The sequence below is a fragment of the Nycticebus coucang genome, chromosome 18 (assembly GCF_027406575.1).
Source record: "Nycticebus coucang isolate mNycCou1 chromosome 18, mNycCou1.pri, whole genome shotgun sequence".
Classification (NCBI taxonomy): domain Eukaryota; kingdom Metazoa; phylum Chordata; class Mammalia; order Primates; family Lorisidae; genus Nycticebus; species Nycticebus coucang.
In genome coordinates this window covers 55,614,952-55,629,467 of record NC_069797.1, presented here as the reverse complement: position 1 = coordinate 55,629,467, position 14,516 = coordinate 55,614,952, and the positions used below count along the sequence as shown (strand labels likewise).

The window sequence follows — 14,516 nt, the reverse complement described above, 5'->3', positions numbered from 1 at the left end:
TTTGGCTTTTACTCTGAGTGAAACCCACAACCCCCTCCCTCCTTCACTCCCTCTACGCCCTCATTCCCCACCCCCCTACCATGTATTAGGTCATCTACTGCCTTCATATTAGAATAGAGTACACTGGATTCTTGCTTCTCCATTCTTGGGAGGCTTTACTAAGAAGAATGTGTTCCACCTCCATCCAGGTTAATGCAAAAGATGTAAAGTCTCCATCTCTTTTAATGGCTGAATAGTATTCCATGGTGTACACATACCACAGCTTGTTAATCCATTCCTGGGTTGGTGGGCATTTAGGTTGTTTCCACATTTTAGTGATTGTAAATTGAGCTACAATAAACAGTCTAGTGCAAATGTCCTTATGGAGAAATGAGTATTGAAACTGTTCCCATCTTGAATGAGAGGAAATTTCTGTTTCAGATAAAGTCCAAATAACAGTGTTAGGAGCTGGCCAACTGAATTCTTTTAGTTTGCACTGTTTCTGTTTTTTATCCTGATGGCATCTTTGGTTTTATCAAGGAGTTGGATTTCCTCCTTCTTTCTTTCTTTTTTTTTGGAGGCAGAGTCTCACTCTGTCACCCTGGGTAGAGTGTGGTGGCATCACAGCTCACAGTAACCTCAAACTCCTGGGCTACAGTGGTTCTCTTGCCTCAGCCTCCTAAGAAGCTGGGACTACAGGTGCCAGCCACAATGCCCAGCTAGTTTTAGTAGAGATGGGGTCTCTCTTGTTCAGTCTGGCCTGGAACTACTGAGTGATCCACTGGTCTCAGAGAACTAGAATTATAAGCATGAACCACTGAGCCTGACTTTCCTCCTTATTTCTAAAGAGAAATACTTTACTCCCTTAAAAATGCAAACAGGCTGGACCTGGTGATGAGCACCTATATTCCCAGCTACTTGGAAGGCTGAGGCTGGAACATCCCTTGAGCCCAGCAATTTGAGTCCAGCGTGGGTAACATAGTGAGACCTTATCTCTTAAAAAAACAAAAAAAGTCAATGACCAGGAGCCGTGGCTCATGACTGGGAGACTGAGGTGGGTGGATTGCTTAAGCTCATGAGCTATACTAAAAATGAAAAACTGAGGCTGAGGATCCTTGAGCCCAAGAGTTCAAGGTTGCTGTGAGCTATGATGCTACAGCACTCTACTCAGGATAGCAAAGTGAGACTCTGTCTCAATAAATAAATAAATATATATATATTTGTGGGGGGCGCCTATAGTCCCAGCTAATCAGGAGGCTGGAGCAAAAGAATCACTTGAGCCCAAGAGTTTGAAGTTGATTTGAACTATGATGCCACGGCACTCTACCCAGGGGGACACGGTGAGACAAGACTCTATCTCCCCCAAATAAATGAACGAAAATAAAAAATAAAAACAAACTTAACACTTGGGTTTTGACCTCTTAAAGTAACATGCTTCACGTGAGCAGTACTTACCCAGTGACAGAGCACCAGCATCTCTACTTGGCAATTCCACATTTCAGACATAAGCCAAGCTTACTGTGAGAAATTCCCGGGGTTATGAAAATCCACGATTTTCCAAATAGAATCCTATTTAAATCTAGAAAGATGAAAGAGAACATCTCATCCCACCTCTTCCTTTTAGAGGTAAGGAAATTGAAACTCATCAAAATTCATTGACTGACTGGGATTCCACAGTGTGCATGAAAAAAAAAATTCAGTGACTTACTGAAAAATCACTAGGGCTTAAGTTTTTGTGATAAGCCTTATTTTTTATTTTCAAAAATTTTAGATGTAATTCACATACTATAAAATTCACCTTTTTAAAAGTGCACAGTTCTGGCTCAGTGCCTGTAGTTCAGTGGTTAGGGCGCTGGCCACATGCACTGGGGCTGGCGTGTTGAACCCAGCCCGGGCCTGCTAAACAGTAATGACAACTACTGCAACAACAACAACAACAAAAATAGCCAGCGTTGTGGCCAGCACCTGTAGTCCCAACAGCTCGGGAGGCTGAGGCAAGAGAATCGCTTAAGCCCAAGAGTTTGAGTTTGCTGTGAGCTGTGACAGTACAGCACTCTACTGAGGGCAACATGGTGAGACTCTGTCTCAAAGAAAAAGAAAAAAAAAGTGCACAGTTCAGAGTCCCTGGGTAGCTTCCCTTAGCTGGGTCAGCAGCGTGAGGGACCCACCGGGGCATGTCATCAGCAACTCCCTACCCCTGGTGCAGCCACTGGCTGGCAGAGCTCACGCAGGAGTCTCCCGGCTGGTCTGAGGGTCCGGGCACCGTCTCAACGGCAGCTGGTATCGACGGCGTCATGAGGCACCTGCTGTACTTCTGCCTGGGCCAAGTGGTGCCGGGCTTTGGATAAGGCTCCGAGCAGCACCACCCAGGTAATCTTCCTGAGCAAGTAGTAGATAATCTCCCAGCTGATGCATCCACTGGCATATATTGTGGTTGGGCCAGCACTGGAAGTGAAGATGTCCACAAGTTGGTGGTGAGCATAGGCTGGAACCCGTTCCTCAAGAATACAAAAAAGCCCGTGGCTGTAGGAAGCTCACGTCTTGCATGTCTTCAAAGAGGACTTCTACGGGGAAATTCTCAATGTGGCCATCTCTGGCTACCTCAGACCAGAAAAAGACTTTAATTCTTCAGAGTCCCTTATTTCAGCAATTCAAGGTGATACTGAAGAAGCTAAGAAATGATTAGATCTACCAGAACATTTGAAACCCAAAAAAGACAGTGTCTTTCAGGTTCCTAAAAGCAGACTAATGAATGGCCACTGATAAAATATTATCCTGTTTATCCATTCACTGATTTCTAGCATTTCACTGTTTATAACTGTCCAGTCTCATCTTGGTTATATTTTAAAAATCATTTTCCTTCCACTGGTATTAAACAGTATGGTAGTAGTTACCATATTGCACTTCACCTATCAAATTAAACCCATCATGATTTTTTTATGTACTGCGTTGATTAAAATATACCACTAAAAAGGCAGAAAAAAATAAAGTGCACACTTCAGCCATTTTTAGTATATTCATAAGGTTGTACAACCATCAGCACTATCTAATTCCAGAACATTTTCGTCACCCCAGAAGCAATGTTGTATTCTTAGCGGTCACTCCCTCTTGACCTCCCCCCCAAGCACCCACAACTCTATTAACACTTACTGTCTCTGAGGATTTGCCTGTTCTGGACATTCCACATACATGTCCAGATGGAATCACAATATGTGGCCTTTTGTGTCCAGCTCCTTCACTAAGCATGATGTTTCTTTTTTACTTTTTTTTTAAAACAGCCTCAAGCTGTCACCCTGGGTAGAGTGCTGTAGCATCACAGCTCACAGCAACCTCCAGTTCCTGGGCTCAAGCGATTCTCTTGCCTCTGCCTCCTAAGTAGCTGGGACTACAGGCTCCTGCTACAATGCCCGGCTATTTTTTGGTTGCAGCCGTCATTGTTGTTTGGTGGGCCCAGGCTGGATTCGAACCCGCCAGCTCAGGTGAATGTGGCTGGCACCTTAGCCGCTTGAGCCACGGGCGCTGAGCCGAGCATGATGTTTCTGAAGCTCATCGATGTTGATGCGTGTCTCAGTACCTCCTTCCTTTTTGTGGCTGGATAATATTCCATTGTACGGACTTACTACAATCTATTTATTCATTCATCAGCTAGTAGGTTTTTTTTCCCACTTTTTGGCTTGATTGCTGTATTTCTTAAAGGTTATATATTATCTGGTTAGCAAAAGAAATATAGTAACACACATATTAATAGACACACCCTCCTGGAAATAAGGGGGAAGTTGGTTACCTGATTCTGGGTGGCACATCCCTGTAATTCCAAGGTGGGAGGATTGCTTGTGGCCAGGAGTTCGAGAACAGCCTGGACAGCATAGTTGAGAGTTCATCTCTGCAAAAATTTAAGGATTAGCCAGGTATGGTAGTGAGCATCTGTATCCCAGCTACTTGGGAGCCTGAGGTAGGAAGATTTTCCTGAGTCCAGGAGTTCAAGGTTGCAGTGAGTTATGACCCTGTCACTGCACTCCAGCCTGGGTAACGGAGCAAGACCTTGTCTCAAAAAAAAAAATATATATATATATATATATTTTGAAGTAAGGTCACCACCTTACTTCCAATTCCCACTTTTTTTTTCAGAATTTCAAATTAGGAAAAGTATGCAAAGTAATATTTGAGTTATCTGCAGTGGTATTAGATGATTCAGGAAAGGCTGAAATACAGAGGCTGAGTTAATTTGCATTTCATAGGGTGGTTCTATGGATTCATGAAACTTTAGGTCTCAGCAAAAAAAAAAAAGGTTAACTAAGTCAACAAGATTTGACTTTTTTAAAGAAACATATATATTGTAATGGTGGTTTCAGTTTACAAAATGTGTAAAGTCACAGCTTAATCAAATATAAATACTGCATGTCCGTCAACATAGTATCCTTTATATTTCAATGGTGTCCATGATTTTTCCTGAGATCTAAAATGTGAAAATTTTTTAATTTGACAGAAGCCAATCTTTTAATTATTGCTACTGATCCCTATATGATTTCCATTTATGTTTCCTTTTTAAGATTGGGAGGCTGGTGTGGAATAGTGTTCCATTCCAAGCCTGACTGATCGTATGCCATCATCCGTCATGTTTACAGAAACGATGCTGCATTACATCTGTAGAGGCAGCACTCACTGTCAAGTGCGTCTTGTAAGTTGAAGTGCATCATAGTGTGAGGGCCTTGCAGACAGATGAAGAGGTCTTGGAGTGAAGACCAGCCTGCGAAGGAAGACAGGAGTTGAGCAACAAGGCTTTCAGCCTTGCCAGTCATTTCCTTTTATTCAGCTAGCATTTGTTGAGTTCTCTATGTGCCAGACTGTGTATCAAAACTGTAAAGAGGACTAAAAATGAAGCCTGTATCCTTTTTTTTTTTTTTTTTTGAGACAGGGCCTGTCACTTGGGCTAAAGTGCAGTGGTATAATCATAGCTCACTGCAATCTCAAGCTCCAGTGTTCAAGTGATCCTCCTGGCTCAGTCTCCCAAGTAGCTGGGACTACAGGTATTCACCACCATGGTCAGCTAAATTTTTTAAAATTTATTGTAGAGACAAGGTCTCTCTATGTTGCTCAAGCTGGTCTCAAACTCCTAGCCTCAAACAATCCTCCTGGCCTCTTGCCTTGGCCTCCCAAAGTGCTAGGATTCCAAGAGTGAGCCAACAGAGCCAGCCAAACCCCTGCCCTTCAAGAACTCACCATCCAACAAGACACTTGATCTATAAGTATAACGCAGAGGTCTAATAGAGACACATGTGATATTACTACTTCAGGCTAGGTTTCTAAGCCAGACATCACCAGTGACATCATGAAAATATTCCAGTTCTGCTTTGCTGTCTTACTGGAGTGTATACGAAAAGAAGGATCGAGGCTTGTTCCAGAAGGGGCTAACAACTGGCATAGAGGCATAGAGATTCATTTAGTCTCATTTCACACAAATTATGAACACTTGTAGCGGGACGTAATTTTGTCTAACCACGAATTCTAGCAATCATAAAATTTTAAAGTAATCATTTATGGATTTAGAAGTCAAAACCCTTCATCTTTATTCTCATTGTCTCAGGGAAGCTGACACAAGCGTGAGGGTTTGAAAATAAACTTAATATTTGCACTAATGTGGCAGACCAAGGAAAATGTTAAAAAATTTTTTTTCTCTATTTTCCCAACCTGTACTTTTTAAAAATCAGTACTACCCCACAGGTAGTATTCATTTTACTTGCTCAGCAAAGCCAACAGTTTTATGTAATTTGTGTTAGCAGCTACCTCTGTCTGATAGCAATCTCTTGTTAGACAATTCTTATTGCACAATAACAGCATTTTGTTCCACTCTCCATTAGCTACTACTGACTGACCACACCGTAGAAGAGAAAGGAACACCATTGAACACTTAAGTTCCATTGAACACTTCAAGATCTAATGAAAGATTTTGAACAAAGCCAAAATACATCCGTGGAATTAAATTATAATTATATAGTTAAATCGGCAAGGACTTTGAGCTAGAAATTGCATCATGGAAACAGCTAACTAAAAACAAGGCAAACTATTAAGGCTTGTGCAAGGGAATAAAGATAGTAACCTATTCTGTAATTGTGACTTTGTGTTACATTTTATTATTTCTTTTTTCAACATGTCTCTAAAAATCACTTTGCTAATGAAAACTGGTATATCCACTGTTTAGTAAGCAAGTGATATGAAAGGAAGTTGATCCACAATTATAGTCCCACTCCTTCTATGCTCTCTCATGAACCAAATGTACGAATTGCTTCTTGCCAACAGCCCATATTCCCCACACCCACCCCTTGCAACGTTAAACTGCCAAACACCACCCAGGGACGGATTTCCTATTCCGTCATTTAAACCCATTATCTTATTCCCTTACTATCTTGCCAAATTGGTTTCTCTCTACTTACGTTTCTGAGACATGATGCGGCGAAATAACAAGTCGAGACTATATAAATAGACAGTTGGGTCCTAAAGTTGGAGCAGAGGACCAAAACCCAGTAGCCCTCTTTTTTCTTCTTTTCTTTTTAGTGTACGGCCTAAATTCCTAGTGTGATCCCAAAGAGACTGCCCAACTCCAGAGCATTTCTTTTGTTTTTAAAGAAACACAGTGTAGCTCTGGCTGTAATCCTAGCACTCTGGGAGGCTGAGGCAGGTGGCTAGCTTGAGCTCACAAGTTCGAGACCAGCCTGAGCAAGAGTGAGACCCCGTCTCTATTAAAAACAGAAAAAACTAGCCAGGCATGGAGGTGGGTGCATGTAGTCCCAGCTACTTGGGAGGCTGAGACAGGAGAATTGCTCAAGCCCAAGAGTTTGAGGTTGCTGTGAGCTATGATGCTACAGCACTCTACACCGGGCGACAGAGTGAGACTCTGTCTTAAAAAAAATAAAAAATAAAGGGTACTCATTTAGTGGTATTGTGCATCAGCTCTCCAGCAATTGGAAGGCAAAAGACTAACAGTTTAGGAAAGAAAATGAAAGTGCACCACACTCAATTGAAAATTAGCCTTTGTCTAGCTTACCAATTGGAAGACATAGTTGGCTCAGTAAAAGTGAGCTGAATCTCTAGCGTGTGTTCAATGAAGGTTGGAATCTTGGAGTTGATATTTTGAGTAAGTGATCCAGGAAGAGGCTGTGGGTGAACAGGTGTCCTCTAGATTAGCTTCAGAGGATTTCTTTCAACCTAACCAGAGTTGTGGAAATGGGAACGTCTCCTCCCAAGCCTCAAAATATGTTCATCCATGAACACGGTGGAATTTTATTCTTTCATATGTCATGCACTGTCACTGATTTACAGATTTACCTGGAAATAACTGTCAAGACCAGCTTGGTGGGTAACCAGGAATAAAAGGTGATGTTATCTCAGCAGGTTGCCATTTAGAAATGTGCCCTAATTACGGTTATTTAGGTCAACGTGTCCACACTTCAGCATCCTCCCAAATGTAGAGGATGTTGATTACGTGTCCTCAGAAAGCTGCTTGTTCTGATTGATAGTGAGTTTGGTAAATTAAAAATAGTGACTACCAAGAAACAAATGGGAAAACCAGACTGGCGGCCTGATGCCTGGGGTAAGTCCTGGGTGATGATTTGGCCATGAGAGGAGGGACCACAAGAGACTAATGAGAATAGTGGTAAAATGGAGATAAAAGCTAAAAATATGCAGAGTACTGTTCTTTATTCCCTTTTCAGTATATATTCTTTTTCTTTTTCTTTCTTCCTCTTTTTTTTTTTTTTTTTTTCAGAGACAAGGTCTTGCTCTGTCACCCAGGCTGGAGTGCAGTGGCTCGATTATAGTTCACTCCAACCTCTAATGCCTGGGCTCAGGTGATCCTCCCACCTCAGCCTCCTGAGTAGCTGGGAGTACAGGTGCATGCCACCATGCCCAGCTAATTCTTTTATAGTTTTTAGAGACAGGGTCTCACTATGTTGCCAGGGTGGTCTTGAACTCTTGGCCTGAAGTGATTCTCTCACCTGAGCTTCCCAAAGCAGTGGGACTACAGGCATCCATTGAGCCCAGCCTCATTATAAATATGTTTTTGATAATAAATACAGGGGTAGGGGAGGGAGCCTTACTTGGGTTTAATCTTCTCAGAGTGATTTGAATCAGAATGAATGTTCCTAGTTAAAACACAAACTTAGCTGCTTCTTCTCCACTTTTTATTTCAAATTCCAGGCTTTGTTTTTCATTTCTCTGCTCTTGGGCTTTGGGTAGTGCCATATCTGGTGGTGGTTTGTGTGAAAGGAAATAATATATATAATAGTTTCCTGTTTGGTCATTTTTAACCTATCCCTATACTGGACAGAATTTGACCCACTTTACTCAATAGCAGTGTCTCATCACTAAAGTGCCAATTATTGACAACTGCTGGCCAGCAGAGTCTTAGTACTTTACCACTAGCCATACCCCCACCCAGGCCCTTATCCTGACCCTTATTGTCATTTACACAAATCACTGGTAATCCTTAGAGTAGAGGTTATGATTTATCTCTGTGGCACCTACAATTATTATTTTTCTTTTTTTTAATTAAATCATAGGTGTGTACATTAATGCAATCATGGGGCACCATACACTGGTTTTATATACAATTTGAAATATTTTCATCAAACTGGTTAACATGGCCTTCCTGGCACTTTCTTAGTTATTGTGTTGAGACATTTATATTTTACATTTAGTAAGTTTCACATGTAACCTTGCAAGAGACACCGTAGGTGTGGTCCCGCCAATTACCCTCCCTCCACCCATCCTCCCCCTCCCCTCCCCTCCCTTTCCACCATGGAATATTACGCAGCCTTAAAGAAAGATGGAGACTTCACCTCTTTCATGTTGACATGGATGGGGCTGGAACATATTCTTCTTAGCAAAGTATCTCAAGAATGGAAGAAAAAGTATCCAGTGTACTCAGCCCTACTATGAAACCAATTTATAGCTTTCATATGAAAGCTATAACCCAATTATAACCTATAATTATTTTTTTTTACCTACAATTATTTTTGACAAGAAACTCAAGTCTACCAAATATTGTCATTACCATTACCCTCTTATTCATTTCAGTGGCAGATTTCACTTTATTCCCAAATTAAAAAAAAAAAAAGCCTGAGCTTTATAACGTATTGTGTAATAACTGGCATAGTTTTTTTAATGCCAATAAAAAAATGAAAGATGTTTAATACTTTGAATTCTCTTTTTCTGACGTGACTTTTGTTCTCACCCTGCCCATCCTTGACACGTTGCCTGGGAGGTCTTTCTCTGTTACTCATTTACTGCAAAAGTGGCCAGTTCTTCTCTCTGTGGGCAAGGCCACTTGTGGTAATGAAGGTATGAGGGACCATGGATTAGTGATGTTGTTTCTGTGTATCAGAATCTCTTCACACAGCACACACGGCATACTCTTCAACTGTACAGCGAATACTGACAGTTCCCAAATCTGTGTCTGTACTGGGGGAGGAGGAAAATTCCATTCTGCAGTCATTTCTTGCTTTTTACTCTACTCCTTTCAACTAATTCCAGTTTATTCTTCTTCAGAGCCATTGGCAATGGATGGATAGATGCTTCATTTGAGTTTGGACCTCCTGAAATAGTTATGATAAAACAGAGAAAATGTTTATAGCATCACAGCAGGTTTGCTTAGGGCAGGGGAAGTAAACTGCAACCCTTGGGCCATATGCAGACATCAGCGTGTTTGTGTACACATTTTTAAAGTGTTGTGGGACAGTTTAAAAAAGAATGAGGACAGAGATTACATATGCCTTACAAAATTTAAAGTATTTATGGTCTGGCCCTTTACAGAAAGTTTGCTGATGCCTCAGGATGGCATCATGTATTAAAATTGAAAGCCTTGGATCAAGGAAGGAGGCTCATGCCTCCCAGCACTTTGGGAGGCTCAGGTGAGATCTGATGATGCCACTGTGCTCTCACCTGGGCAACAGAGCAAGACCCTGTCCCTTAAAAAAATAAATTAAAGGGCAGCGCCTATGGCTCAACAGAATGGGGCGTCAGCCCCATATGTCGGAGGTGGCAGGTTCAAACCCAGCCCCAGTCAAAAACTGCAAAAAAAAAAAAATTATTTTTTAATTAAAAGCCTTATATTTAAAGCAGCTGGTGTCTCTTTGAACTTTTGACATGAAGTGTTAATTGGGTACTACCTTCTGTACCAAGGTAAGTTGTACTATATTCCAATTTACTTTTTTTTTTTTGGTGGTTTTTGGCCAGGGCTGGGTTTGAACCCGCCAGCTCTGGCATATGGGACCGTCGCCCTACTCCTTGAGCCACAGGCGCCCCCCATACTTTTTTTTTTAAGACAGAGTCTCAAGCTGTCACCCTGGGTAGAGTGCTGTGACGTCACAGCTCACAGCAACCTCCAACTTGGGCTCAAGTGATCCTCTTGCCTTAGTTAGAGACGGGGGTCTTGTTTTTATGCAGGCTGGTCTTGAACTCATGAGCTCAAGCAATCCACCTGCCTTGGCCTCCCAGGGTGCTAGGATTACAGGCATGAGCCACCATGCCTGGCCGCAATTGACTGTTTCAATTGAGTAGATATTGGCACTCCTTAAGTACTTTTCTACTGGTTCTCAATTCTGCCTGCATTTTATTTATTTTTATTTATTTATTTATTTATTTATTTATTTATTTTTGGAGACAGAATCTCACTTTGTCACCCTCAGTAGAGTGCTGTGGCATCATAGCTCACAGCAACCTCAAACTCTTGGGCTCAAGTGATTCTTTTGCCTCAGCTTTCCAAGTAGCTGGGACTACAGGCACCTGCCACAACATCCACCTTTTATTTTTTTTAAGAGACAGGGTCTCACTCTGGCTCAGGTTGGTCTCCAACTCCTGAGCTCAGGTGATCCACTTGGCCTCCCAAAGTGCTAGGATTACAGGAGTGAGCCACTGGGCTGGGCCTCTGGCTACATTTTAAAACTATCTAGAGAGCTTTGAAAATACTGTTGCCTAGGCCCCTGAACCAGAGGGGCCTGGGCATAGGTATTTCTTATATGCACTTCGGGTGGTTCGAACGTGTCTCCAGGTCCCAGACCTACACCACCCAAAGGTCTATTCATGGATTGACAAATAGCCTATATTCATAGGCAGTTCGTATTCAGATTTTTCATTAGAAATTTAATAGGGATGCATTAAAATTGTTCTTTAAATTCCAGACAGAAGTGTTGCTCAGAGAAATTTTAACAGAGACAATTTTGAAATGTGAAGAGCATATGAAACAGATAGTGCAGAGCCCAGAGAAACAGAATTTGAAAGACAGAAACTAAGAGGTGCACACTGAGAAAAGAAAGAAAGGGGGGGGGAGAAAGAAAGAAGGAAACCACTCAGAATTTCAATACACAAATCACTGAGTAGATTTCTTGCTATCTGGGTGAGTGTGTCTATTTTCAAAAGTGCTATTAACATAAACAGAGCAGTAAATCTGGGGCAACATGCTTTTTTCTTTCAAAGTTGTTAAGAAGAATTATATCAGTCTGCAGGTGTCACACGCAGTTACTCAGAATCAGAAACACGGCTGATGGGGGTTAGAAGATCTCCATCTATCTTTTTGCAACCAACCACGTCCAGGCTGTTTAGTTAATACTTCCTCTTGCTAATGAAGGCACTGGTTGGGGATGGGTCGAGCTTTCCCATCTCAGCATAAGACTGCAAGATTTGAATGTGCCCCGGTGTCAGCTTCACTGACCACAGCAGGTGCCCCAGGCAAGAATCCGAGCAGTAACAACAGGTAACAACAACAGAGTGCGCGTCAGACTTCGGACACTTCTCCTTCCAGTTTATTTCCTTTTCTCTTCATTTACCAATGTATTCTTTTCCCTCTTGTTTTTATATTTTTCCAAACCAGCAAGTGCGGAGGCAAGACACATCAAAGCAGAGATGGGAAGTGAAAGAGCTCTCGTTCTGGACAGATTAGCAAGCAATGTGGCAAAACGAAAAAGCTCAATGCCTCAGAAATTCATTGGTAAGAATACAAACGTTTTTCCTGCTGTTGTTAGCAGATAGTTTGAATGAGATAATGCAGGAGGCTTACTACACAGGCCCTTCCTAGCTTAACCTTTGTTAAAGTAATTGGTTTTCCATTGGCCACTTTTTTTCTCTGTGGTTCATTTTCATAGCTCTAGCAAACAGAATATAATATAGATATTAACTAAAGGATCATAACAGAAGATGGGAGTATTTGGTATCCTATTTCCAAAATGGATATGATGTTAAAAATGCTGTTCCTTCTTCTTTACTTTGAATGACATATGTTGTGTGAGAGAGTTTATGCAATTTACACCAGTAAGATGTTTGAGATAGCATTTTTGTAATCTTTTGTAATTATATTTTACAAGTTGGTTCGTTAGCATGCTCAAACTTTTTTTCACGCTCTAAAACATATTGCCATATTTTCTTGAGTTTGATTGAAAATTGGCTTTCAGGGAAAGTGGTTGGGCAAACATAGATTTAAATAACAAGGTTTGATTTAATCATTTGTCTTACTGGAGTTAATTTTTATGCCATTGGTTTTCACGTTGTCAAAAAATACAGCAGAACAAGATGGCTATGAAATAATTATGTTCATTAAAGTGTTGGGACTTCCAAATGGCAGAGATATTTTGCTGAACTCTCCCAGATGTTTACGTAAATGTGACCGTGATATTTAAAATATTTGTGAAGTAGACAGCTGAAATTGAATGTATCAGTTTTGCTGTAACTGAACAGAAATAGTTATCACACAAAAATAGACTCCCTCAACACCAATAATATTTTAGAAACCTGTCAGTCTCTTTTTCCAAAGCTGCTTGCTGCTAATTTCTTACTTTAGTCCTTTTGTGTTTACTTTTCTCCATGGATTTTTACAGATATTAAATGCCTGCCTGGTTTTTAAATCTACCTAAATTTTATAGTTGTCTAGATAATGTTTTTACAGCCTCACATTCTATGTGAATTATAGAGCTATATTGAAAGAACTCATAAATTTAAAAATTACTTAAGTTGGTATTTCTGATTATTTATTTTATTTTGATTAACTGAAAGGTTTTTATATACTTTTAATCACATTAAGAATAAATTGTGTTGGGCCAGGAGTAGTGGCTCATGCCTAACATTTTGGAGGGCCAAGGCAGGTGGATTGCTTGAGACTAGGAGTTTGAGACCAGCCTGAGCAAGAGCGAGACCCTATCTCTACTAAAAATAGAAAAATTAGCCAAGCATTGTGGTGGATGCCTGTAGCCCAGCTACTTGGGAGGCTGAGGCAGGAAGATGGCTCAAGCTGGGGAGTTTGAGGTTGTGGTGAGGTATGATGACGCCACTGCACTCTAGCTGGGTGACAGAGCAAGACCCTATCTCAAAAGAAAAGGTAAATTGTGTCATACTGAAGTTGTTATATTTCAGTTTAGGGAAATCCTCTTCTTTTTGCTGTCTTGCCTCTCTTTGGTGAGGATTTGGGGTTGGGGGATGTGTTGATTTCCACGTAGAGTTTAGGCGCAGTAGACCAATTGTGATTCCAAGACACGGTCTTTAAACAGTCCCTGTATATCTTTGGAACTTTACTTATGAGAAGAGGATTTGACTGGATTATAAAAGAAATCTTAGATCATTGTTCTATGCCAGTATTTTAATATGGGGAAAGTTTTGACTCTAGAAATGGGTGAAGCTGATAGGAGGAGGGACAGGAGAGATGGGCAAGAAAAAATATGTAAAGTGAATTAATTTCAATCCAGTTGTGGTCAGTGTCTTTTGGCATAAGAGAACTAAAATTTGCCTGAAGGTACTTCATACTTACAGCTGCCCTAAACCTGTAACTGAGCTAAATAAAGCCCTACTTAATAAAAGCTGCTTTGGCATTTTCATGGGCTCAAAATGCGGCATGTTTCATAGGTACCGATTCCTGTCCTGTAGCTTGTCGCCTCAGGGATCCGTTTGATTTGTCTGTTACCATTGAGACCAGAGGATTTTTTCACTTCACCACTTCCAGGCTCATGAGCGATGCTGATCTGGCAGGTTCTGATTTCTCTCATCTTCTGAACCATCACGTTCTGTCTGTGCTAGAATCAGAAACCTAGTAGGGTTGGCTCTCTATGAGCTGAGGTAGCAACGTCAGGGTTTCAGGGCCCAGAATAACCAGGGGCTATAGTGCAATAAGAAAAACACCGGATTAAAAGCCAAAAAGACCCAGGTTCCAATCCTAGCTCTGTCATTTTTGAACTGTGTGTGCTTAGACAAATTAGGCAACCTTTCTGGGCCTCTGTTTACCCGTCTGTGAAATGAGGAGACTGATAGGTGATAAATTGACCAGGAAGATCCCTCCAATCTCCAGGTGTGTGAGAGGAATTCGAAAAGAAACCTTAGATAGCAATTACGAAAAGCACTTTGTGTTTATAAAACCCCTGTGTGTAACTTCAGGTAACTTTTTTCACAAAGCTATACAGATAGGATGTTTATGTTATTATCTATAGCCTGTGTTTTAAGGGACTTTTTTTGTTTGTTTTTTTTTTACACTCAATATCACCTAATAATTTTGGAATCAGAATTAA

The 14,516-nt window shown here is 41.1% G+C and overlaps 1 protein-coding gene and 1 pseudogene across 3 annotated transcripts in view; both read left to right on the top strand.

The window, feature by feature from the left end:
- IKZF3 (IKAROS family zinc finger 3) overlaps positions 1 to 14,516 on the top strand; it is a 115,892-nt gene that overhangs the window by 84,965 nt on the left and 16,411 nt on the right. For 2 of the 3 annotated variants that reach the window (XM_053570030.1, XM_053570029.1), the window contains one exon: positions 11,843 to 11,959. In XM_053570030.1, coding sequence (XP_053426005.1) covers positions 11,843 to 11,959 — 117 coding nt within the window. Of the gene's footprint in view, positions 1 to 11,518; positions 11,726 to 11,842; positions 11,960 to 14,516 lie in introns of those variants that run through there. The other variant, XM_053570031.1, reaches the window with a different exon arrangement.
- Positions 2,271 to 2,742, top strand: LOC128570657 (riboflavin kinase-like; annotated as a pseudogene).